Source organism: Paroedura picta, chromosome 3 (assembly GCF_049243985.1).
Source record: "Paroedura picta isolate Pp20150507F chromosome 3, Ppicta_v3.0, whole genome shotgun sequence".
Classification (NCBI taxonomy): domain Eukaryota; kingdom Metazoa; phylum Chordata; class Lepidosauria; order Squamata; family Gekkonidae; genus Paroedura; species Paroedura picta.
This window is the reverse complement of record NC_135371.1, coordinates 171687770-171713587: the sequence shown is the minus strand read 5'-3', so window position 1 is coordinate 171713587 and position 25818 is coordinate 171687770. Positions and strand designations below refer to the sequence as shown.

Sequence of the window (25818 nt, the reverse complement as noted above, 5' to 3'; positions counted from 1 at the left end):
TGAAAATTAGAAGCTTGGTTTTCTGGGCAACTGGGAGGACAGAAGAAGAAAATCTGGTTCTTATGTCCCGTCTTCCTCACCCAAAGGTATCCCAATGCAGCTGAGAATTGCCTTTCCTTTCTCCCCACAATGGACACCCTGAGAGGGAGGTGGGGCTGAGAGAGTTGGCAGGTAGACAGAGGTAGACACACAGACCTCCAGGGGGTGACTGAATCACTGACAATTGACAAGTTAACTGAATTCAATACCAGGCAAGCAGAACAGAAACTTCAGTCATGTCAAAGTAAAGCCAGCCTCCAGGTGGGGCCTGGAATTCCAGCTCTTCTCCAGACTGCAGAGCTCAGTTCCCCTGGAGGAAAGGGCTGCATGGGAGGGGGGACTCTGTGGCCTTGGACCCCACTGAGGGTCAGGGATGCCAGCCTCCAGGTGGGGCCTGGGGATCCCCTGGAATTCCAGCTCCTCCCCAGACTGCAGAGATCAGCTCCCCTGGAGGAAAGGGCTGCTTGGGAGGGGGGACTCTGTGGCCTTGGACCCCACTGAGGGTCAGGGATGCCAGCCTCCAGGTGGGGCCTGGGGATCCCCTGGAATTCCAGCTCCTCCCCAGACTGCAGAGATCAGTTCCCCTGGAGGAAAGGGCTGCTTGGGAGGGGGGGGACTCTGTGGCACTGCAACTCCGCGGTCCCTGTTCTCCCCAGTCTCCGTATTTCACAACCTGGAGCTGGCATCCCTCCCCCTCCCTCATCCCCCCACTACAATCTTATTACTGATATACTGGGAGAGAGGCAAGCAGGGCTTATCAGCATCATTACTATAACCAATAGCCACGATCAGATCTTTGACTGCTAGATGGCATTTCGCAGCTGGAAATCCAGCCAAGTTCCCGGGACTATCATCCGTGAAACGCTACAGGGGGGCTTCAGTGGCGGGGGGGGGGCTTTGACAACTCCCCCCCCCGGCCATGCATCCCACCCACCCCATTCCAAGACCCCCTCGTAGCCCCCACCCCTCCAGTTTGCAACCACCCCTCCCACTCCCGTGCCCGAATCGCACCAACCGGGCAGGTTCCGCTTCCAGGGCCTTTTTGCCAACACGTGCTGCTTCCTGGTCGCGCCACGTGGTTTCCCGCGCGTCCCCGAGAGGGGCGGTCCTCCGCTAGCGCGCGCGCCCGCCACCAAGGCGCGTCCCCGCCTCCTGTTGCTGCTGAGTCTGCAGCTCGGAAGTTGGGTTGGGTTTCCTTGGGCTTGAAGGAGAGGGGGCGGGGGCGGGAAGCAGTAGGAATGTCTAGGGCAGGGGTAGTCAAACTGCGGCCCTCCAGATTACCATGGACTACAATTCCCATGAGCCCCTGCCAGCATTTGCTGGCAGGGGCTCATGGGAATTGTAGTCCATGGACATCTGGAGGGCCGCAGTTTGTTTGCAGAGGGAGGAGGGGTTGCGGTGCACTTGGGGGTCGCAGGCAGCCTGGCTGCTTTAGCTATTTCAGTTCGCAGAATATGTATATTTTTTCTTAATTTGGATCAATTTCACTCCGGGCTTTTCCTTGCTGGTTGATTTCAATGGGGGTCAGGCAGCACCCAAGGGCTGGGTTTGCAGTTGTTTTTCACAGGATATTGGGGCAGACGGAGGGCGGGGGGAGTTTGCCGTGCAAATAAATCGGGCACCCAGGTTCCCTGGAGGAGGTGAGCACGCAGCCCACGTTGCAGATCTGCGCCCCTGAAGGCAGGTCCACCCAGACCCAGGGTGGGGTGGGGAGCCAAAGCAAGCAACCTAAAAAACCCATGAGTAAATAATGGGCAGCAGAACTGCGTTTGTAGGAATCCAGCGTGTTATTAGGATGGGAGTTTGGGCAAGGGGCAGCCCCTTCCTTTAGGTTGGTGCACAAATGTGGGGCCAACTTTGCCCAAATTGTTTTCTTCTTTCAAAGGCACACAACATGAAAGAAAGCTGGAGTGGAGACAATTCTGTCCTGGAGAGCCCAGGATTGCTTTTTCTGGCCAGAATTTGCCTGCTAAGTGGACTCTTGGGTGGTAGACCACCAAGGCTGCTGCACAGAGGCAGGCAATGGCAAACCACCTGTGCTGGTGTCTGCCCTGACCTGGATAATGTCAGGAGAGCTTTGTCTGATCTCGGAAGCTAATCAGGAGCAGCCTTGGTTAGAATTTGGATGTGAGATCACCAAAGAAGTCTAGGGTTCCTACACAGAGGTAGGCAATGGCAAAAGTTCTTCTGTTTGTTTCTGCCCTGACCAGGGTTCCTGCACCTAACCCTATATGGTCAGCTCTTGGAAGCTAAGCAGGGTCAGCCTGATTTTTAAAATTTGACAATCTGAGTCTAGCAATAGTCTCATATTTCTAGACTCATGCAACTTGTAAAAAAAATTAAATTCAAAACAACGAGAGGAAAAGTAGTGAAAGGAACTTGTACACCGATAAAGATGGGAGGATGGCAGAAGGTGCAGAGTATGTGGAATAATCTTGATGTCAATTTTATTTATTTTTATTTGATTTGATTTGATTTTTATACCTCCCTTCCATATGGCTCAGGGAATGTGGGCAAGGAATGTCCTTTAAGAGGCGGAAAAAGAAAGGAAGGATAAAATTGAATGGAATCTGTAGGCTTTTGAACTACTTTTGGATTGGAAGCAAAAGAAGGGGGAAATCTGCACAAAAAAGCACTCTCAGAAAGCAAACTGAGCACTGAATGGAGGAAAAGCAATGTGAAACAAAAAAGAAAACCCCTCAGAGATGCATGGTGAAAGTGAGGGAAAGTCACTGTTCTCTCAGAGCTCTCTCAGGCTCACCTGTGGGGAGAGAAACGGAAGGCAATTGTAAGCCACTTTGAGACTCCGGGTACTGGAAAGTGAGGTGCAAAAAAACAGCTTTTCTTCTCTTAAACCACATTGCATTGGAAACCTTCCAGGGTCGCCATGAATAAATAAATCCAGATAATAATAAAGTCAACTGCAACTTGAGACGAATTCCACCATCACTACGAAATTGCTGGAAAGGGGGATGAATAAATATGAAAGTGAGACATACCCTCTATAAAACCCTATTAATTTTGTCCCTCGGTTGTCACTGAACGGGTGATCAGTTCTCTTTCCAGATTGATCCTCTTCTGATTTCAGATACCTGGAGAGCAAGAAAGGGATAAATCTATCTGGGGGGACAGAGGAGGGCCTTGTGCTTCCAGGGAGAGGAATGCCAACTCTTCCCCCTGGCAGGCCCTCCTGTGCGTTGCGATCTGCATGACAAGCAGATGTTACGGAGGCGAAGCATATTCTGGCATGCGCATGTTGGCAACAGCAGGGGACTTCATCAGAGAAACGCCATGCGTACAGCTATTAAAAGCATAGAGGGGGGACACCTGCCAGATTAAGGGGAAGGGTTGAGGCTCAGAGGGGAAGCATGTAGAAGGTCCCGGGTTCAATCCCCGATCCTGACATCTCCAGTTTAAAGAACCAGGCAGAAGGTGATAAGGGAGACTTTGGCCTGAGATCCTGGCTCAGTGGCAGAGCCTCTGCTTGGCAGGCAGAAGGTCCCAGGTTCAATCCCCGGGATCTCCAGTTAAAAGGACCAGGCAGGAGGGGATGGGAAAGACCTTGACCTGAGACCCTGGCTCAGTGGCAGAGCCTCTGCTTGGCAGGCAGAAGGTCCCAGGTTCAATCCCTGGCATCTCCAGTTAATAGGACCAGGCAGGAGGGGATGGGAAAGACCTTGACCAGAGACCCTGGCTCAGTGGCAGAGCCTCTGCTTGGCAGGAAGAAGGTCCCAGGTTCAATCCCCGGCATCTCCAGTTAATAGGACCAGGCAGGAGGGGATGGGAAAGACCTTCACCTGAGACGCTGGCTCAGTGGCAGAGCCTCTGCTTGGCAGGCAGAAGGTCCCAGGTTCAATCCCTGGAATCTCCAGTTAGAAGGACCAGGCAGGAGGGGATGGGAAAGACCTTGACCTGAGACCCTGGCTCAGGGGCAGAGCCTCTGCTTGGCAGGCAGAAGGTCCCAGGTTCAGTCTCCAGCATCTCCAGTTAAAAGGACCAGGCAGGAGGGGATGGGAAGGACCTTGGCCTGAGACCCTGGTTGAGCGGCAGAGCCTCTGCTTGGCAGGAAGAAGGTCCCAGGTTCAATCCCCGGCATCTCCAGTTAAAAGGACCAGGCAGGAGGGGATGGGAAAGACCTTGGCCTGAGACCCTGGCTCAGGGGCAGAGCCTCTGCTTGGCAGGAAGAAGGTCCCAGGTTCAATCTCCAGGATCTCCAGTTAATAGGGCCAGGCAGGAGGGGATGGGAAAGACCTTGACCTGAGACCCTGGCTGAGCGGCAGAGCCTCTGCTGGGCATGCAGAAGGCCCTGGGCTCAGTGAAAAGCGGGGCATTCATTTTAAGGTTTTATGACCTTGAACGGCAATTTTTAAGTGTGCGCATGAAATGAGATTTGTCAGACCCGAAGTGAGCTTAGGGGAGGCCGACAAGGTTTGGGCTGCTTTGACGGCACGCTGGATTCCTGAAATCGCGGCCGTGCCTAAAACTGAAAGATCTCAACAACGCGTTTTCAGAGGCCAGACGTAATCTTGTTCGTAGCACGGGGCTGAATGCCGGCGTCGTCCCCCTTTGGAATCCAAACTGTCTATGTAAGGATGTGACTCAGAATAACTGCAGCAAAAATAGCAAGCAAGGAATAATCACAGGCTGGCAACTGAAAGGCGCAGATTAACTGCCAAAAGAGCATTTGTGTGTAGACTTCAGATAGGAATAGCTCAGAGGAGAATAAAGGGGTCTTTGCATTAACGCACACACACACCACCGCTGCCACAAGGATGCATAACAGCATTCTTTGCTCCGGCTTACAGATAGAATTGGCAAATGTCTCTCGTTTTATTGGGCTGGCGTCCCATGTTGTTCCAGCGTACTGCCGACCAAAAATGAGAGCCACTTCACAACGTTATAATTCCAAGAATTCTGCAAGATCAGCTCAAAAGCTTCTGTGATTTTTAAAGGCTTTAATCTGCTAATAAACATCGCATCCGCAGTTATCCTGCGAGAAGAGCTGATTCTTCATACCCCACTTTCCACTACCCGAAGGAGTCCAAAATGGCTTACATACACCTTTCCCTTCCTCTCCCCATAACAGACACCCCATGAGGCAGGTGGGCCTGAGAGAGCTCTGCCAGACCAGCCCTCGGAGAACTGTGACTAGCCTAAGGTCACCCAGCTGGCTGCATGTGGAGGAGGAGCGTGGAATCAAATCAGAGTCAAAGTAAATTAGAATCATAGAATCATAGAGTTGGAAGGGGCCACACAGGCCATCTAGTCCAACCCCCTGCTGCCACTCTTAAGCACAACACCCAGCTGTCTCTCACTGCACCAAGCTGGCTGTATAAAACTGTAACAACAAAGCAGTCTGTATATATAGAATCATAGAGTTGGAAGGGGCCACACAGGCCATCTAGTCCAACCCCCTGTTCAACGCAGGATCAGCCCAGAGCATCCTAAAGCATCCAAGAAAAGTGTGTATCCAACCTTTGCTTGAAGACTGCCAGTGAGGGGGAGCTCACCACCTCCTTAGGCAGCCTATTCCACTGCTGAACTACTCTGACTGTGAACATTTTTTTTCCTGATATCTAGCCTATATCGTTGTACTTGAAGTTTAAACCCATTACTGCGTGTCCTCTCCTCTGCAGCCAACGGGAACAGCATCCTGCCCTCCTCCAAGTGACAACCTTTAACAGCAACCTTTAAATTACACGCATCTGTGCTCTGGTGTACTCACCAAGTTTGGTGAGATGTAACAGCTAAAGTGTCAGCCTATGGTCTTCAAGTCCCATGGTTTTAATTCCCACTGGGTGACCTTGGGTCAGACTTACGCTCTCAGCTGTGCCTACCTCACAGGATTGTTGTGAGGATAAACCGGAGGAGAGGAGAATGAGGAGAGCCACTTTGAGTCCCCATCGGGTTGTAAGTTGAAGTATAAATGAAACAGATAAACAATTTGCAGATGTGGCCAAACTGTGGCTCTCCAGGTGTTAATGGACTACAATTCCCATGAACCCCTGCCAGCATGGCCAGTTGGTAGGGGCTCACGGGAATTGTAGTCTGGGAACATCTGGGGAGCTACAGTTTGGCCACCCCTGTGAGTCTACCAGAGATAGAAAACCTCTTGAGGACTGGGTATTGCTTTAAGCTGGGCTCTCTCTGAGCCTTTCTCCCTCCTTTCCCTATCTCTCTGTTTGCAGTAGTTTATATAAATAATGAACACGCCCATACATCTGATGAAGTGAAAGTTGACTCACGACAGCTTAGTCTGGAATGCAAATATTTTAGTGTCTGAGGAGCCGCTGAAAGATCCTTGTTTTCTTTCTCGTCCAAATGCCGATGTGCGCGCACCTACTGGTGAGATGTTGGTGCGTTCACCAATGAAAAAGAAGAAGCATTGGTTTTACCAGCCTATTATTCTCTACCACAAGGAGTCTCAAAGCAGCTGACAATGAGCATTCGCTTGTTTCTCATCCCAGGCACCTGTGAGGCGGGTGGGGCTGAGAGAACTCTGAGAGAACCAGCTGGCTGCATGTGGAGTAGGGGATTAGTAGGTTTTATACCTCACTTTTCTCCACCTGGAGGAGTCTCAAAGCGGCTCTCCTGATATTTTTATGAGGGGAAGGCTTGGCCTCTCTGCCCCGTTGTTGGCCCTCCAAAGGAAGAAGAATAAGAAGAGTTGGTGTCTTATATGAGACTCTACCCGAAGGAGTCTCAAAGCGGCTTACAGTCGCCTTCCCTTTCCTCTCCCCACAAGAGACACCCTGCGAGGGAGGTGAGGCTGAGGGAGCCCTGATATTCCTGCTCAGTTAGAACAGCTTTATCAGTGCCGTGGCGAGCCCAAAGTCACCCAGCTGGCTGCATGTGGGGGAATGCAGATTCAAACCCAGCTCACCAGATTAGAAGTCTGCACTCCTAACCACTAAAGAGCCTCTTGTGGCGCAGAGTGGTAAGGCAGCCATCTGAAAGCTTTGCCCATGAGGCTGGGAGTTCGATCCCAGCAGCCGGCTCAAGGTTGACTCAGCCTTCCATCCTTCCGAGGTCGGTAAAATGAGTACCCAGGTGGCTGGGGGGTAAACGGTAATGACTGGGGAAGGCACTGGCAAACCACCCCGTATTGAGTCTGCCATGAAAACCCTGGAGGGCGTCACCCCAAGGGTCAGACATGACTCGGTGCTTTACCTTTACCTTTTACTCCTAACCACTACACCAGCCTGCCAAGGACCTGGTTGGTCTCTGTGTGAGACAGGATGCTGGACTGGATGGACCCCTGGTCTGACCCAGGAGGGCTCTTCTGATGTTCTCATGAAGGCCTTGGCCTCTCTGCCCTGTTATTGGTCCTCCAGAGGAACTGGCTGGCCGCTGTGGGAGTCAGGATGGGCAGCTTAAGTGGCCCAGCCTTCCACAGCAGACATCCCTTCACATGTTTTAACCATCCAGTTAGGCATCCTCTCATGCAGAGTAACGGAGGTAGTTCTTTTTGCTCCCGATTTTTTGAAACGTACGGCTCTGGGGAGTTCAGGACCCCCAGTTGTCTGTAAAACTGGGCCTGGGGTGAGGCAGCTCCTTGAGCTAGGCCCGTGAGACAAGAGAAGCTGAGGCAGATTTACAGGCGCTAAATTCTAAATCCAGTTCACTAAAAAAAAATTTTAATAGATATACATGAGATATAACGAGGCAATACTGTATAAAACTTTCATAGAATCATAGAGTTGGAAGGGACCTCATGGAAGGGACCTCATATATTCTATATATTTTTATTATTTTATTTATTTCACTTATTGAAACGTTTCCGTCCCACCTCCCCTTATCGCTCCAGGCAGCTTGTTTCGAGGTAGAGGCCCAAGGTTGCTTTGTCAGGATGCATTTGGTCTTTAGCAACGGACAGTACGAGGGGTTGATATTCTATTTTTATTATTTTGTCACATTTGTAGGTCTGTTAGATGGTTCTGTATTTAGTTTAAAACTGATTGGACTCACACTATTTATGTATTTATTTATTGAACTTATACTTCTGTGGTTTCTAAACTCAAAGCTCAGATCTCCAGTACAGCTGAATACAGCCACAGGTGTCCTGACTTTAGTCTCCTGCTATCAATAACATTGGTCTACTATTAGATCCATGGTGGGTTCTTGTGGGTCGATGACTCTCAGACGCTGGAATTGTTGCAGCTCTTTATTGGTCCCAGAAGATGATACAAGTTTAAGGTGACCGGATTTCAACATTGGTAAAGCGGGACACCATTGACCGGGGGGGGGGGTTCTTCATTAAAAATTTGGTCTATATGGAGCAACAAAAAGTTTCATAGAATGCATAGAACGCAACAATAGTATTGTAATATATATATATTTTTAATTTCAACATAAGTACAATTTGCCAGGAGCCCCCAGATGTCCCTCCAAAAGTGGGACAATCTGGTCACCTTATACAAGTTGTACCAAGACCACACTGAACCCCCCCTAGAAACCCTCAATTTATATTCACTATGTAGACAGAAGGATCACCACACACTGTGCATAATTGGCTGGATTCTACATGATTGATTTGAAACTATTGGATTCCGTAGCGCAGATCCTTGCAGCCCATTGGTCAATGCCACCCTAGTGTTGATGTAACCTTGGACTTCAAGTTCGGTCCTCCGTAGGATTGTTAGCATGGCCATGTACACAACACCTACCATAACTAAGTTTGAGTCCAGTGGTACTTCTAAGACAAAATTTAATTCTGGGCATAAACTTCTTTGTGTGTGCATATTTCTTCAGGTTCCTTTTGGCAGAGTTTAAATACGCAAAAAGGGGAACAGCAGCAGCGGCTTAAAAGAATATACTAGTTTTATTATCAAGACAAACAACTTTGCATAGAAAGCGGAGAGAGAGAAAGACCTAACTGTTTAACTGTTCTGTTGTCTTCATTCAGCCTGTTGTGGAGGCAAGCGGGGAGGATGTGAGCTCAAAGGAGCAGGAAGTCTCCAGATGAGCCAATCAGGACCCTGGAGGAGGCCAGGAAATTAACACCAAGGAAGTACTGGCCTCCCTACTCAAAAAACAGCACACCAACCGCTCCACAGAAATAAATTATCTTTTGGACGGATTTTTAAGGAGGCAGTTTAACCTTATTTAACTAATATAAGTTAAAATGTTTAAAAACTGTTACCTGTGTAATTGAATACTTGTAGACGTCTTGTTGCTACCAGCCCTGAGCCAGCTGGGAAGGACAGGCTATAAAAATAATTACAATTATTGTTTTAAAAACATCAGGAAGTTTCTAGTTGACTATGCTAAATACACATGTCCTCTGACACCCCCTGCAGGCCCCTCTTCATATTCTGTTCATCCATGCCCACTGCTGATATCGCATGTCTCAACATTTCCCATCTAAACTGGCCTAACTTGCAGGAGCAGGCATTGAGATGTGTGTGTGTGTGTGTGTGTGTGTGTGTGTGTGTGTCAGTAGCCATGGTTTGGGATTAAGGGCATAGCTTTGTGTGCAAGTCACAGGGTTCCCGAATTTAATTTCTCCTCCTCCGGAGCAAAGGATGTTCTGCGAAGCCTTTCTTTTCCGTTCCCAGTCTCCGAGGCCTAATTCTCTTGAGACACACACTCCCACCCTCATTCAAAGAGCTGTCTGTCAGGAATTCACTCTGCCTGCACAGCTCTCCCATGTATACAGCCTCTGTCCTTGGCTCAGGCACAAGCCCTGCAAGCAGGGCAGACGTGAGCGGCTAGTTACACAAGTGACCATTCAGCAAGGACCGGCCACAGGCCTGGCCGCTGAGCCAAAGCGTTCTCACAACGTCTCCCTCCCTCCCTCCTGCCAAGAGCAAACTGGGAGCTAGCTTAACTCTTCGACTGCCCAGTTTGTGGGGCAGCCGTTCTGGGGGGGCTCAGTTTCCTTAGAATCATAGAATCATAGAATCATAGAGTTGGAAGGGGCCACACAGGCCATCTAGTCCAACCCCCTGCTCTACGCAGGATCAGCCCAAAGCATCCTAAAGCATCCAAGAAAAGTGTCTCCAACCTTTGCTTGAAGACTGCCAGTGAGGGGGAGCTCACCACCTCCTTAGGCAGCCTATTCCACTGCTGAACTACTCTGACTGTGAAGAACTTTTTCCTGATATCTAGCCTATATCGTTGTACTTGTAGTTTAAACCGATTACTGCGCGTCCTCTCCTCTGCAGCCAACGGAAACAGCATCCTGCCCTCCTCCAAGTGACAACCTTTCAAATACTTAAAGAGGGCTATCATGTCCCCTCTCAACCTCCTTTTCTCCAGGCTGAACATTCCCAAGTCCCTCAACCTATCTTCATAGGGCTTGGTCCCTTGTATCCTTCTGATGAGGCATCTTATTACTCCGGAAAGCTGGCATTCATCACTTAGAAGAGCCGGTTGTGGAGGTGGGGTGGGGGGTGGGGGTGCAAACGCTAATTGTGCATCATTTGTGCAGGCTGCATGTTATGATCGTTCATGCGAGGGATGACAAACCGCAGTGAGTGGGCTGGGATTCAGATGCTGTGTCATTCTGAAATTGTGCTGTTGCATTTTGAAGAGAGACCATTCCCCTGTTACGCACACCATGTTTCGACTAGCCATTGGGGAGAATGGAAATGCACATTAAGACAACCATGCATGAACGCGGCTTGGGCTAGCCTCTGTGTTATGTGCAGGGTTGCCATCTCTGGGTCAGGAAATGCCTGGAGACTTTGGGAGGGGTAGAGCTGGGAGTGGGTGGGATTTGGGTCAGGGGGGGACTTTCATGCTGCATGATACAATGGAGCCCCCCTCTCCAAAGCAACCCTTTCCTCCAGGAGGACTGATCCCTGTAGTCTGGAGATGAGATTCCAGGTGCAGCCCACAGCGTAGAGGTTGTATTTGGAGTTGTGACTGTGTAACCTTGTGATGTATGGCACCAGTTGCTCGGGTTGCCAACCTCAGGAGTCACCTGGAGTTCTCCTGTTATTGTAATTTTTCTCCAAATGACCAAGATAAATTCCCCTGGAGAATAATAAAAGCGTTGGTGGATGCAGTCTATGACAGCATGCCACACTGGATTTCCTCCCCTCCCACTTTCTGAATCCACATTTTGGGATTCGCCAATTCACGCTTTAAAATGGTAGATATAGCTTCGCGTTTTTCGCCCTCCACATCTGCTCCCGAAAATGGCGGAAGAGAGCAACGTGCCTTATACAGCCCCTCCCCCCCACCCTGTGACAGAATTCCAAATGCTCGAAAAAGTTTGGGACTCCTGTTTTTGCATTCTATGAAACTTTTTGTTGCTCTCTATAGACCAAATTTTGAAGAAGAAGAAGGAGAGTTGGTTCATATATGCCGCTTTTCCCTACCCGAAGGAGGCTCAAAGCGGCTTACAGTCGCCTTCCCTTTCCTCTCCCCACAACAGACACCCTGTGAGGGAGGGGAGGCTGAGAGAGCCCTGAGATTACTGAAGAAGAAGAAGAGTTGGTTCTTATATGCCGCTTTTCCCTACCCGAAGGAGGCTCAAAGCGGCTTACAGTCGCCTTCCCTTTCCTCTCCCCACAACAGACACCCTGTGAGGGAGGGGAGGCTGAGAGAGCCCTGAGATTACTGAAGAAGAAGAAGAAGAGTTGGTTCTTATATGCCGCTTTTCCCTACCCGAAGGAGGCTCAAAGCGGCTTACAGTCGCCTTCCCTTTCCTCTCCCCACAACAGACACCCTGTGAGGGAGGGGAGGCTGAGAGAGCCCTGAGATTACTGAAGAAGAAGAAGAAGAGTTGGTTCTTATATGCCGCTTTTCCCTACCCGAAGGAGGCTCAAAGCGGCTTACAGTCGCCTTCCCTTTCCTCTCCCCACAACAGACACCCTGTGAGGGAGGGGAGGCTGAGAGAGCCCTGAGATTACTGAAGAAGAAGAAGAGTTGGTTCTTATATGCCGCTTTTCCCTACCCGAAGGAGGCTCAAAGCGGCTTACAGTCGCCTTCCCTTTCCTCTTCCCACAACAGACACCCTGTGAGGGAGGGGAGGCTGAGAGAGCCCTGAGATTACTGAAGAGGAAGAAGAAGAGTTGGTTCTTATATGCCGCTTTTCCCTACCCGAAGGAGGCTCAAAGCGGCTTACAGTCGCCTTCCCTTTCCTCTTCCCACAACAGACACCCTGTGAGGGAGGGGAGGCTGAGAGAGCCCTGATACTCCTGCCCGGTCAGAACAGCTTTATCAGTGCCGTGGCGAGCCCAAGGTCACCCAGCTGGTTGCCTGTGGGGAAGTGCAGAATCGAACCCGGCATGCCAGATTACAAGTCTGCACTCCTAACCACTACACCAAACTGGCTCTCTTAATCAAGAACCTCCCCCCCCCCTCCCCGGTCAACAGTGTCCCGCTTTACCAATGTTAAAATCTGGTCACCTTCGGCAAAGTTAACTCTCTCTGGCACACAGCAATCCTAGAGGGGGGCTAGAAGCGGCAGGTAAGATGCCACAGCCCCGTATCCGTCAGAGCACACAACTGTGTGTCTCCCCCTTTCTGTCACCGCCACCAAGTTTGCAGCTCGCCAAGCGCCAAGTTTGTTGCGTCTCCAGTTGTTTCCCACATCTCTCCTCCGCTTGTGTCGAAGGGGTGAGAAAACCGGCATCGTGCTTTTGCTGTCTGTGGTTTCACAAATAGCCGTCTTCAGAAATAGGTTCACAAGGTGAGGTGTGTAATAGGAAAATATTTGTAAAGGAGGGAAAAAAGCGTTATCACTGGTATAAGAAGTGAAAACTGACAAGAAAAAACGCACCCGTGGTAAAATCAGTACGGGAACGGCCTCAAGTTTCCAAATGCCAGGTGGAACCCTGGATGCTTTCAAAAACAGGCTAGAGGTCCTGCCATCTACACTGAATGCGATTGCCGTTTTGATTTTGGATGCTTTAAATTTTCCCTCTGCAGCAAGCATGATTGATCCAGACTGACCCCACCTTTCCCCTGCAATATCCTGGAGTGGATATAACCCTCGATATTTGAAAAATCGGCATGAGTAAAGGTGCAGCTCTTTGCTTTTCCCGAACTGATTGGCCAGGGCGTCAGTTCAAAGGCTTCCTTGTTCCCAGGTTGCAAGGCTTCCCTTAAAGGGGAAGCCCTAACTTCTCTCAACAGAGGCTCCAGAAACCCTAACTTCTCTCTGCAGAGATTTTCCTCTTTGATTTATCCCCCCTCCTCTGCTGTCTTGCAGGATATGTTGTAGTTTGTCTGTATGCAAAGGGGTGGGGTGGAATGGGGGCATGCTATCATGAGCCTCTAGGAATTGCATGCCAGCCAAGGAGGCCCAAATCAGGGCCAGCCCAGAGGCTTCGATCCTGCTCCCAATTAGCACAGGCATTGACATGTACGCATCTGTGGTTAAGCGAGGGATGCAACCAAATTCTGAACACATCAGCAACCTGGTCTGCATAATGCATGTAGGACTATTAAATATTTACACCCAGAAGATGTGCTATTGGGAAGGCAGGGAGGAAAAGTGAATTGAGGATGCGGGGTTACCCAAGGCCATATGAAATTTCGGGCACTGTGGCTGGCGGGTGGTTTTTAATGCGTCACACGTCTCGTCTGTCTCTCAGGTGTTTGCAGTGGTATTTCTCCACCTTGCACAGATCTTCCTTGAACATGCCCATGGAAAACAGCATTCAGTATAAAAGAAATTTATCAGTGCCGTGGCGAGCCCAAGGTCATCCAGCTGGCTGTATGTGGGGGAGTGCAGAATCGAACCCGGCATGCCAGATTAGAAGTCCGCACTCCTAACCACTACACCAAACTGGCTCTCTGTTTGAACCTGGATTTCTCAGATCCTACTCTGACACTTTAACCCTGACATCATGCTGATGTGTAAAATGCCCTTGAGTCCCTTCCAACATACAGCAACCCTATGCAATATGTCCTATGGCTGTCAGTCTTGCTCCAGTCTTGCTCCAGCCATGGCTTCCTTGATAGGGGTTGGGATAATTCCCACCCGTTCCATCTCTCAGCAGGACCACCTCCCCTGATATTCCCACCCCACTTTTTGGGGGAACCTACTGTCACCCAGGTTCAAGTGGGTCGCCATGTGGGTCTGAAGTAGCACAACACAAAAACAGTCTAATAGCATCTTTAAGACCAACAAAGATTTATTCAAGGCGTGAGCTTTTGAGTGCATGCACTCAAAAGCTCGCACCTTGAATAAATCTTTGTTGGTCTTAAAGGTGCTATTGGACTCTACTTTTGTTGTCACCCAGATGTAGCATTTTGGGGGGATGTGGGGTCTCCAGCAACGAGGGGAGGGGCAGGAATTTTCTGCTCCACTGAAATCAAAACCTAGCTTAAGGACAGATATTTTGCAACCCTGTCCAAGGGTGTGGGTTCAGTGCCATCAAACCCATGATTTAGAACCTCCAAAACGTCCTAGCATCACCAGCCTTGCTCAAGTCTTGCAAACGGAGCTCCGTAGCTTCTTTTATTGAGTCGATCTACCTCACGGTTGGGTTTTCCTGCCGCTTTTCTTGCCCCTCAGTCGTGTTACTGTCTTTCCCAGTAATTCTCATCTACTCATAACGTGTCCAAAGCACGACAGCCTCAGCTGTGTCTTTTTCACTTCCAGGGAGCGTTCAGGCTTGATTTGATCTACAACTCACTGATTTGTCTTTTCGGAAGTATCTGTCAAACTCTCCCCCGATGCCACGTTGCAAGCAGATCCATGAGCTTTGCTGGGGGGACTCGAGAGATGGTAGGTTTTTATTTTTTCTGGAAAGAAACGGGTCTGGTTCCTGTTTAGAAAGTAGAATTGTCCACACTTCATTCGGACACCCGTCGAAGTAGGTGCTGGGTGGACACACGGCCGTTCCTGTCAGAGAGACCAGATTGTGCTTGTTTGCCGCACTCTGTAACACACAGAAATCGCAGGGCGAGTGAGTTCCTCAGAACAGATTCCAAGAAGCCAAAATATATTGCCTTTTATGAAGAGGGACCCAAAACGTCACAAATCAGGTTGCAGCTGGAGATCTCCAGGTGACAGAGATCAGCTAGGGCTGGGGCAGGCATCTGCTCCTCCATAGGCCCCTTCCACCCCTCCAACGCAGTTAAGTTAAATGAGAATGCTTACCTCTCCAGGCCCATCCCTGGCCGTTTTTGGGGTGGGGGGGTAGGTCAACAGAACCATATATTGCTCCATTAATTTTTTGAAAAATCTAAAATATATTTTTAAAATTAATTAACTCCCGCCCGATCGGCAAAACACTTCCGGAGCTGTCGAGAAACCCCAAGGTTTCACGAAACCCTGGTTGAGAAAGCCTGATTTAATTGTTCGGTCCATTCAGTCTGTTGTGCAGGAAGCAAGGAGGAAGTCTCCAAAGAGCCAAATAGGAGACTGGAGGAGATGATTTGAAACCTTTGGTGAGGTTATTGCTCTTAGGAGGCTAAATGCACATCTCTGATGCCACCATGTGCTTTTGAAACATACACACTACAGATCTTGAGTATTCATCACTCCTTTGGATGTTTTCTGGTTGATGGAAGGTGCTTCTTCCAAGTGAACCCTGAGGAATATGAAGGTTTTGGGGGAGGGAGTGTGTCTTAAGATCCCTGGTAAGAACTCACAGTGTTATACTATTAGGATTCCTTTTGAGCTACAGTTTGCCTCAACTTATTTCGGGGCAACTGCGTGCCCCGTAGGGTGACCAGGAGACCATTGCTAGGGCATTTCGGCAAATCGTTAAAAATAGTGTTACGCCAGCTGTGGCATAACGCTACATATAATCGTGCCTCCCACCCCCTCTTCACTTTTTTTGCTGTCTCGCTCTTCTCTGCCACCATTTTGCAGTTCGCCCCCTCCACAAGTGTTGCTGGAAATGGCGGAAAAGAGCAACGCGATTTATATGCAACTCTCTTCCGCCTGTCAATCAAGCCAGGCAGCCAATCCCCTTTCTCCATGCTTTAAAGGGCCAGCGATGGCTGCTAATTTTTTTTAAATCAATAGTTCTCTGTTGAAATGCCTATGCATCTAATCATAGATGCATAGTGCTTCTTTATTTCCACCACTTACGGAATCACGAGTCTTGCTTCTTTTAAAAATAAATCTCATTCCTGATTTTGTGGGGGGGGAGGAGCTTAGAGAGGCATGCTTTGTGCTACAACTTTGGGGGTAATTTTTTTTTTTTTTTTTGCTTTTGTCTGCACGACTGAATGCTTATTCATTGCTCCAGGAAGTTCACTTAAAAAAAAAACCTCCCGTCCCCGGGAGAAGGAGGCAGATACGAGGGCAGTATATTGGAGGTTGAGATAGTGCTTCTTTACCTCCATACATTTTTTTTGCTGATGGCCTGCTGGTTGCTCTTCGGTAGGTAGCACTACATTTGTTGATGAATCTGCTTTTGGGGATTCACCAACTAGCGCTTGAAAATGGAGGATGTAGCTGGCTGTTTACTGCTCAGACGCTGCATGTTGGCGACGTCATGTGGAGTTACCAGAATATAACAACAACGAAAGGTAAGTACCTCACTATTTTTAAAGCGTGCGGAAATCCCCTAGAATTTGAAATAGACCTGAAGATCTGCTCACGGATTTGCAACTGGTCTTTGACTCTGGCCTTGAGACACGTGCTGTTCCGGAGACGGGCAGCTGTGGGCTGCTCTTCCTGCAAAGATAATGCCTCACCTAGAGGGAGTTTAAAATGCAGTGACCCTGGGGCACAGTGACCCATAACGCAATCGTATATGAGTGTTATCTTTCAGCTCACTCCCCAAGGCATTGCATCAATATGTCCCTTGAAGATATATCAGGCTTAGTAGATTTTCTAGAAGAAGGGAAAGTGAACTTGGATAGGTGGCAGAAAGCTGGCTCCGTAGCCCAGCCTCCAAACCTCCGCTCGGTCTCTGCTTCTTCTGCTGTCAAAAATATATGGCCTATAGGCAGAACAAGAGCTAGAAGCATTTTAATTACATATAGAGGGAACAGGAAATAGCCTGGATTCCTCTCCCCAGCTGGAATTTCATTCAGCAGGCCAGATCCAGAGAAAAAGACCCAGCCGGGGAAAAGCAGCTTTGACGATCTGTTCAGAGCTAGCGGATTGCTGTCTGAACCTTGTTCTCCCCCCTCTTCCCCTGGACTGGAGCATGATACACTGACTTTAGGGTTGGGTTAGGCTGGGTTGGGAGGGAGGCACCGGAAACGAGATCTCTGAGAAGGGAACCGAAGGGGTTTGGGGAAAGAGGGAGTCTGCCATCTTTGCTGGGCTCTGACGCTGAGACGGGAGCAGTGTGGCGGGTGGCCAGATACGAATGGCTACAAAGCACACAATCGAGAAGCCATTGGTTGCACAGAGGTGCCAGTGACAAGACTGGAAAGCAGCCTGGGACCCCACAACATTTTTCAAAGAGAAAGGACGTGTTTTTTAGAGGCGCCTTAGGCATTACATTTCACTAATCACCGCCACGGGGAAATTGCAGCCAGGCAGCAGATGTGTGTAATGTTCTTCATGGGAACTTGGTTGCCAGCTCTGGGGTGAGGAATACCTGGAGACTTTGGGGGGTGGGCAGGGTTTGGCACAGGGAAGGACCTCAGTGGAGTATAATTGTTAAATCCGTGGGTTCAGGAAGCATAGACCACTGTGAGTTCATTTCAGCTCTTTATTTTTCTAAGGGACAAAAGAACAACAACTGAATTGGGAAAAACACCCCCTGAAAACATCAGCATATATACATCAGAGAACAATGGTAGAATAAAAGAGTTGTCTCTTCTCCAGGCTAAGCAGACCAAGTAGATTCCCGCCGGTGTGTGCTACTGGTCAGTTTGAACTGATTGGATCTGGCAGTCGGGATCCAGGCGCGTGTTGACCAATCACAATTGCAGGATTACGATCCTGCCTTCGACTTCAAGCTTGGCTCCTCGGCAGGTCTACATACACAACAACAATGCTATGGAGTAAGCTGCCATTTTCTCCAGGGGAACTGATCTCTTGAGTTTGGCAATGACCTGGGAGATCCCCAGGCTCCACCTGGTGGTTGGCATCCCTACTTCCTTGGAGCCGCAGGGGCCCGTTTTGATTTGAAGGGGCTCCTGCCATCTTCCCATTAGAAGGCTTCCAATGGGAAGCCTAGTTTGGCTGTTAGCGGCAAAGTAAACTTCTGGGCATTTTGGGGAGTCAATTCAATGCTCCTTACCTGGAAGAAGAGAATTGCCAGCCGTCTCTGGAGGAGTCTATCCTGGAGACTGGAAATGCGATGACTGAATGTCCTTGTTTATTAGGGATGTGTCCTGGTTTCCAGCACCTGTCTTGGATAAGCCATGCTCTATCATCATCATCATCATCAATAATAATCACAATATATTTTATATTTGCAATGTATGGCTGTGAAAGTTGGACCATAAGGAAGGCCGAGCGTTAAAGAATTGAGGCTTTTGAACTCTGGTGCTGGAGAAGACTCTTGCGAGTCCCTTGGACTGCAAGGCGAACAAACCGGTCAGTCCTAGAGGAGATCAGCCCTGCCTGCTCCTTAGAAGGCCAGATCCTGAAGATGAAACTCAAATACTTTGGCCACCTCATGAGAAGGAAGGACTCTCTGGAGAAGAGCCTCATGCTGGGAGCGATCGAGGGCAAAAGAAGAAGGGGACGACAGAGAATGAGGTGGCTGGATGGAGTCACTGAAGCAGTAGGTGGAAACTTAAATGGACTCCGGGGAATGGTAGAGGACAGGAAGGCCTGGAGGATCATTGTCCAGGGGGTCGCGATGGGTCGGACACGACTTCGCACCTAACAACAACAAAATATTTTATATACTGCCCTCCTTTGCATCTCAGGGCAATGAACAGCATACATTCACATTCATACGGAAAACACAAATATTAAAACCTTAATATAAAAAAATAAACCACAATGTTAACATCATAACATCTCAACATCACCAGGCAGCTTTGCAATATAGCCTATCAAAGGTTATCCGTGGGAGGCCCGTGGAATCTAAATGAATGTTACATAGTCCTTGCCATCCTCTTGGCCATATATCGGGAGAGCCGTGTTCGGGTGTCCGGGGACCCAATTCAGATCAGGATCCTGGGAAACAGGGACTCCCCGCCCCCTGGTGTCATTTGCAAAAGAAGAGAAGGGAAAAACGGTTGTCAACGTTTTAATATGTGAAGAGAACAGAGCACCAGAGAAAGAGAGAGAGAGTTCACTATTTTAACTGTTGTCTGCAATCATTTTCCTGCTCAACTGCTGTTCTGGAGGCAAGCAGAGAGGAAGTGTGCTCAAAAAAACAAGTCTCTTGTTGACCCAATCAGGATACTGGAGACCACTAGCAAATCACCTGCTAAATATACATCTCCTTCGATGCCCCCTGCAGGACACTCAATTATGCACATGCAGATGTTGCACATGCCAATAAAAACAACAGTGAAAGATCTGGGTTGCTTCCTCTCCCAGCTGGTTCACTAGCAGAGCCCTGAGTCTGTGGAAGGTAGAGGTTTTCCAGACAGGTGCCCCCTCCCAGCTTGGCCAGACAGACATTCTTATGTCACTGGCACAGTAAAACTCTGCTATTTCTGCCGCATGTGTGGTCTTGAGACACCCATGTGTGTCACCTTCGTATTTATGCCCATAAATTTACATGCATGCATACAAAAGGAGCCTAAGCCAAATTCCTTTCTATGGACCTGGGAAAGGGATCAAAACCCTAAAGGAGGGCAACGCCAGCTGCTCAAGCTAACAAGACACCTGAGAAGCAAAACAGAGGGCCGGAATAGATGTGACCTGATTCTCCTGGTCCACCCGTCCTTGGTCCAGCTGATGTGTGGCAGGAATTCTCTGCTTAGAATCCACTTTTCGGAATTCGCAGCACGGAATTCCCTGCTCAGAGTTTACTTCTTGGGATTTGCTGCTCAGAACCATTCCGAGATCTTGATCAGCTGGAGATCTGTTGTAAAAAGAAGAAGAGTTGGTTCTTATATGCTGCTTTTTCTCTACCCAAAGGAGTCTCAAAGTGGTTTACATTCGCCTTCCCCTTCCTCTCCCCACCCTGTGAGGGAGGGGAGGCTGAGCGGGCCCTGAGATGATGACGATGAAGAAGAAGAAGAGCTTGTTCTTATATGCCACTTTTCTCTTCCTGAAGGAGTCTCAAAGCGGCTTATAGTCGCCTTCCCTTTCCTCTCCCCACAACAGACACCCTGTGAGGTGAGTGAGGATGAGAGAGCCCTGATATTCCTGCTCGGTCAGAACAGCTTTATCAGGGCTGTGGCGAGCCCAAGGTCACCCAGATTGCTGCAAGTGGGGGAGCGGGGAATCAAACCTGTTTTGCCAGATTAGAAGTCTGCACTCCTAACCACGACGCCAAGCTGGCTCTAATAATAGAAGGAGATCATCAGAGACCACCAGGAGGTGGGCAAGCTGACACGCATATGACTTCAGGAGAGGGATGAGATCCTTGGCGGACAGGGCAACTTTCCCAGTGACCAGCTGAGCGAAGTGGTGTTCCCGAGACTGGTTTCAGAGGAGCAAACCCAAGTCAGTGCAGGCACATGGGTGGGGGGTGGGCATGGCTTCATCTCATTGGCCCAGAAGTGGTCCTGCTGCTTCAGGGGACAAAAGTCTAATTCCGGTGTCCCTCCTTGGCTTGGCAGAGTTGTCTTTGGTGCCCTCAAACCAATTTGACTGCAGCTGTTGTGGCTTGCAAGCATATTAATCTGAGAGTCGGAGCTGAGGATGGTTCCAAAGGCTGCCAACCTCCAGGTGGGGGCTGGAGATTCCCCCTCCCCATACAAAAGATCTCCAGGTGGCAGAGATCAGTTGACCTGGACGAAATTGCTGCTTTGGAAGGAGGCCCCTTAGGCTCCACCTGCAAAATATCCAGGTATTTCTCAACCCAGAGCTAGTAACCCGAATTCTTCCTGTCCATGGAGGTTCCAGAGAATGTTTTGTTCTGCTCCCCCACCCACCGGCCCCTTTCTTTAAAAATAAGCATTGCCCTTTTATGTCCCTTTCTGAGAAAATCAGTTTGGGTTTAAAAAGCCGTGTTTTCCTTTCAAAGCAACCGAATTTGGCTTTGAAGGTGCAGTAGCCCCACCACGCTCTTTTTTATTATTGTTATTGAAAAGGGGGAGTGTCGTAACCTCTTGGAAACAGAGCTCAAGAGTTTTGCTGTGGGCTTGGGACTCCGTCTGTTGTGAAATTCCCCCAGAACTTCCAAGAGGGTCATCTCTTGTTGAGAAAGCCACTAAAAATATCTTGGAGGAAAAACACAGTTCCCATGTTTACTCTTCCAGTGAAACTTATTTGGGAGAGATAGCCGGGGGGTGGGAGGGTACCAATCCTGCATACTTTTGGAATAGAATCATAGAACGATAATAATTTTTAAATTAATTGGATTTATATCCTGCCACTCCCATGAGGCTCGTGGCGGGTCATAATCGGTAAAAAAAACCCTTAAAACCCCTAATAGAGTTGGAAGGGACCTCCTGGGTCATCTAGTCCAACCCCCTGCACTATGCAGGACACTCACATCCCAATCGCTCATCCACTGTCACCCGCCACCCCCTTGAGCCTTCACAGAATCAGCCTCTCCGTCAGATGGCTCTCCAGCCTCTGTTTAAAATTTTCCAAAGATGGAGAACCCACCACCTCCTGAGGAAGCCTGTTCCACTGAGGAACTGCTCGAACTGTCAGGAACTTCTTCCGGATGTTTAGACAGAATTTCCTTTGCATTCATCTCATCCCTTGGTTCTAGGGCAAGAGAGAACAACTCTGCTCTATCCTCTACATCAGGGGTAGTCAACCTGTGGTCCTCCAGATGTCCATGGATTACAATTCCCATGAGCCCCTGCAAGCAAAAGCTGGCAGAGGCTCATGGGAAGTGTAGTCCATGGACATCTGGGGGACCACAGGTTGACTACCCCTGCTCTACGGAACCATCTCTGGGCAAAGTCACACCCTCCCCGGGCTCCACCCCAAAAATCTCCAAGTATTTCCCCGGCCAGAGCTGGCAACCGTATTGAGCTGATTTCTTCAAAGGGTGCAAGAGGCCAAGAGCAGAAATCTGAACTCTTAATCCAGCAGATCACTGCACAAAAATAGACCAAAAAGGGAATGCAGGCATTTTAGGGAGTCTTTAGTCCGTGTGGTTTGCAATTCATTGTGAACCATACAAAATCCTGCCTCTAATTTTGAGGCTTACCCAGAGGAGGGGGCGGGGAAATGTGGGTGGGTGGAGTGACGCCGCCTCAAAAGACTTCTGGGATTTTTGGCCCTGTTGGAGGACCTCTGGGTGGCCCCTGGGTTTTTGGTCACTGTGTGACACAGGGGGTTGGCCTGGAGGAGCCACTGGTCTGACCCAGCACGGCTTCTCTTACATCTGGGGCAGCGATGTTCTGTCTTCTCAGTGCTTGGGGGCAACAGTAGGAGGGATTCTGGCCCCATGGACGGACCTCTCAGCGGCCGCACAGAGCGCTGGACTGGAAGGGCCCTTGGCCTGACCCAACACGGCCCCTTAAACCGGCTTCAAACCGATTTCTCACCCACCCACCGCTGTAAGCGGAAGCTTCCCAAGGGCCAGCAGATGCAGTGGCCAAACGCCCTCCTGTTTTTTGAGCCTTTTTGTCAATATCCTGGGGCGGGGGGAGGGGAGGTGCGAAGGGACCCTCCCCCCCTCCCTTCCTCTCCCCTCCCCCCCCTTCCAGCTTAAGCCGCAAGCGCCCCCGGACACCCAGGGCTGCGTGCGGCTCCCTAAACCCCATTCCTCTCCCCTCCCGGTTTTTTTTTGTTCGGTTTCAGCTGGCGAGGAGGCTTGGCGATCTTGCGAGGGATCTGCTCTCCGCGCCTGGCGCTGCAGCAAGACAAATCCAGCCCCCTAGGCGGGGGGGGGGGGAAGGAGGAGGAGGAAAAGAGGAGGAGGAGGAGGAGGAGGAGGGGGGGCCTCGATCAGACTCTCCAACGTGGATAAGCTTTCTGATCCATGCCTGGCCAAGGAGGAGGCGCTGCTCCCGGGAAGAGCTGCGCCGACTTGTTCCAAGGATCTGTCTTTATAAAAAAAAAAAAAAGCGAGAGGGGGGTGGGAATCAAGCCTCGGACTGTTTGCAAGCCCCCCCCCCGCCAGCCAGCCCTCCAGCCCCCCCGATCCCCGGGCTTTCTCCGGTGGGCATCCAAAGCCAAGCGTCTGGGCTTAGGGGGGGCTCCGGTCGTTTGATGGGGACCCGAGGCGGCCGGGGCTGCGTGGGGCGCGCCCGGGGGGGCTTGGGGGGCGACTGAGTCCGGGGGGGGGGGGCTGGGCAGGGCTGGGTGGACGGCGCAGCCATGCAGAGGGCCAGCGTGGTGGGCATGCCCAGCCCGGAACCCGGCGGGTCTTATTCGCAGCAGTTCCGAGCCATGAGGTTCTCCTACCACATCGACGGGGGGCCGGCGGCGGCGGCGCCCCCCCAGATCCGAGCCGGTGAGTGCAATGCCCGGAAAGGGGGAGGGGGAGGCTGACTCGGAGGGGGGGGGGGGCTCAATTCCTGGAATTGGATCGGGGGAGGGGGGAGAGAGGGGGAAGATGGATTTCTTTGGCTTGGGGAAGCAGCGCCTAATGGTTAGAGCGGAAGGGCTCTTGTGCGAATCCAGATGTTGTCCAGGGCTGGGGAGGGCCGCCCAGCGGCGTTGCAAGGCGGGGTTGTTGAGAGGGGAGTGAGAAATGCCTGGTGTCTGGTCTGGGGGGCTGTTGTGTTTGTTTGGGGGGGCGCAACCAGCTGTGGATCTGTCTCTGTCTCCTCCACCCTGCTTGTTGCTTTGGAGCAGCTTCATTCAGGCAAAGGGGGGTGAGCCCCAGATGTTGTTTTTCTCTGCCCCATCGGCCTGCGAAGAGGCACCGGGGCGGCCAGGCATCTGCCCCAAAGCGCATACAGTGGCCTGGCCGCTGCCTCCCTTCCTGCCAGGCGCTCTGCCATTTTGGTTCTTTTGCTTTGCAGTTCCCCAAACCTGCAAAGGGACCGAGGGAAGCCGGATTTTTGGAACAAAGAAGGATGCGGTTGGATCTTGGAGGGGGGAGGTTCCAAGGGGGTGGGGAGAACATCGGCTGCTCGGCCTGTACCACACCCCCCACCCACCCACCCACTCGCACCCCCAGCATCTTGCTAGCACTTGTGGCCACCCCAGAAGGAAACTTGGCATCTTTTTGCTCAGCAGGGACAGACATTCTGCTTCCCCTGGCCTTAATCTCCGGCCTTGGGTGCCCCTAGTGCCTGCAAATCTCTTTTTCCTTTCTTGGCCATTGTCGGTCCAAATTCTGATTGCTGTCACTGCTCTCGGAGAAGGTTCCCCCAGGTCCAGGTCTGCATAGACGGTGACCCGTGGGACTCCTTGCCACTTGTTCGGAGTGCAGAAGGGAGCGTATTGTCTAGCAGCGCCCTGGAAATTCAGGCTACGGTTTGGGCCTGATCCGCAAAATGCATGCTAGAGTGGGCTGTGCCGGGAGCAGGGGGGGGGGGTAGGTGTCTGTGGAGAAGAGGGGGAAAAATTCCCCGGAGATGCTGCCGCCTTTGAGTCACTCTTGCAAGCGGGGTCTTCTTAGAAACCATTGTGGGAGAAACGGTGGCAGGAACCATTTGAAAAGCAAAGGGAAAAAAAACAAAAACAAAGACACCCTAAACAAACCTTCCTGCACAAAGGCTCCGAAACTGCTGGCCCTTCTTCCCAGCCCTGTGACAGTGGAAGGAGGCCACGCCAACCTCCGGGCGCAAGGCCTGGCGTGGCCGCTGCCAGCCGTGCCTGGTTCCTGCATCTCTCTGGGCGTTGGAGCGGTGCTGTCTGCCGCCTGGGATGGGATGAGCTGGGCAGAAGGGTGGAGAACAGATTTCTGCCTGTATGACTCGGAAGACCAGTTTCTTCCGCATTTCGAGACGGTGTCCAGGGCTCCCCATCCTGTCCCATCCCTTGCCTGCCTTTGCACTTCTCTTGCTCCTTCCAGGGCCAGCAGCCCCCCCTCCCCATCAGAAGCCCTGGCCCCCATAGCTGCCCCACCACAGTGTTATAATGATGCCTGCCCAGGAGTGGGGAATCCTAAAATTGATACTTCCCTGGCTGCTGTTTTGTGTCTTGACAGGGGGGCCAGCCCTTCCCTTCTCCGCCCCTTTCCTTTGTTGATTCAGACCGGGCTCAGCTTTGTTCGGTTCTGTACTGGAGCCAGCACCGGAGGCGACTAAGGGCTCCCTGCACACAAGGAGAACCCACGGATGGGCACCCTGATCTCTTTTCGCTGTTCCGTTCCCACCAGTAGCAATTTCTGGAGCGCCTTATTGTTTCCGTGGCTGGAGGCGACCCACACGTCCTTTCGATTTCTCCCCTTCTTCCCTTCCTTCCAAAGCCGAGATTTATCGGCCGGGATAGACTACTCCCTCGCGTTGGGGAAGGAACCCAGGAATCTTGGCTCCCAGCCTCTCTCCCCCACCACCTCCCGCCTTCCATGTCACAGACCCACCCACCGCTTCCTTGAGTAAAAGAGGGGGAAGGAAGCAGACGGAAAGGGGAAGGCCGCTTCGGCCCGGATTGTCGGGTGGCAGCGATTTTGAGAATGCACAGGGAAGTCCAAGGTGGACGGTGGCCGTCAGGGAAAGGTGGTGACTCCGGATTGGCTTTGCTTCGTCCGAGTCCGCTTGGCAAACGCTGTCCGTTCTACGCTGCTCTCTGATCGAGTGGCTAAAGGAACCCAGATGCGTCCAAACACTCCTGCTGCAAGATGTCTGTTCCTCCCTGGCTGTGCAGTTGTGCTTCCATCTTGAGACACATTTTTTTTTCCAGCCACAATAAAGGGAGCCTTTAAAATTCTGGTGGCTCCCAGTAGGACTTCTCCGATGTAAAGGGCT

The 25818-nt window shown here is 50.8% G+C and overlaps 2 protein-coding genes and 2 long non-coding RNA genes across 8 annotated transcripts in view; 2 read left to right on the top strand and 2 right to left on the bottom strand.

Moving 5' to 3' along the window:
- Nucleotides 1-6411, bottom strand: part of GNL3L (G protein nucleolar 3 like) — a 22529-nt gene extending 16118 nt beyond the window's left edge. Inside the window, exons 1-2 of one of the 4 annotated variants that reach the window (XM_077329597.1) lie at nucleotides 6285-6411; nucleotides 3039-3131 (exon numbers count right to left, since the gene is read on the bottom strand). The gene's annotated coding sequence lies outside the window, so the exon portion shown is untranslated. Of the gene's footprint in view, nucleotides 1-1050; nucleotides 1183-3038; nucleotides 3132-6258 lie in introns of those variants that run through there. The other 3 variants (XM_077329598.1, XM_077329596.1, XM_077329595.1) reach the window with 3 other exon arrangements.
- LOC143833588 (uncharacterized) overlaps nucleotides 1-17740 on the top strand; it is an 18645-nt gene extending 905 nt beyond the window's left edge. The window contains exons 2-4 of the long non-coding RNA XR_013229666.1: nucleotides 14603-14732; nucleotides 16345-16485; nucleotides 17638-17740. This is a non-coding gene — a long non-coding RNA (uncharacterized LOC143833588). The remainder of the gene's footprint in view (nucleotides 1-14602; nucleotides 14733-16344; nucleotides 16486-17637) is intronic.
- LOC143833587 (uncharacterized) lies at nucleotides 17611-25818 on the bottom strand. Of its 2 annotated transcripts, none has more exons than XR_013229664.1 (3): nucleotides 24611-25818; nucleotides 18159-19907; nucleotides 17611-17892 (listed from the first exon to the last, which is right to left on the bottom strand). It is a non-coding gene; the product is annotated as an uncharacterized LOC143833587 (long non-coding RNA). The 2 variants fall into 2 exon arrangements; XR_013229665.1 differs by lacking the exon at nucleotides 24611-25818 and adding an exon at nucleotides 20280-21813.
- The window catches only part of FGD1 (FYVE, RhoGEF and PH domain containing 1), a 63192-nt gene continuing 60286 nt past the window's right edge, over nucleotides 22913-25818 (top strand). The window contains exon 1 of the mRNA XM_077329589.1: nucleotides 22913-23411. Within this exon, the coding sequence (XP_077185704.1) occupies nucleotides 23276-23411 (136 nt within the window). The 5' untranslated portion in view covers nucleotides 22913-23275. The remainder of the gene's footprint in view (nucleotides 23412-25818) is intronic.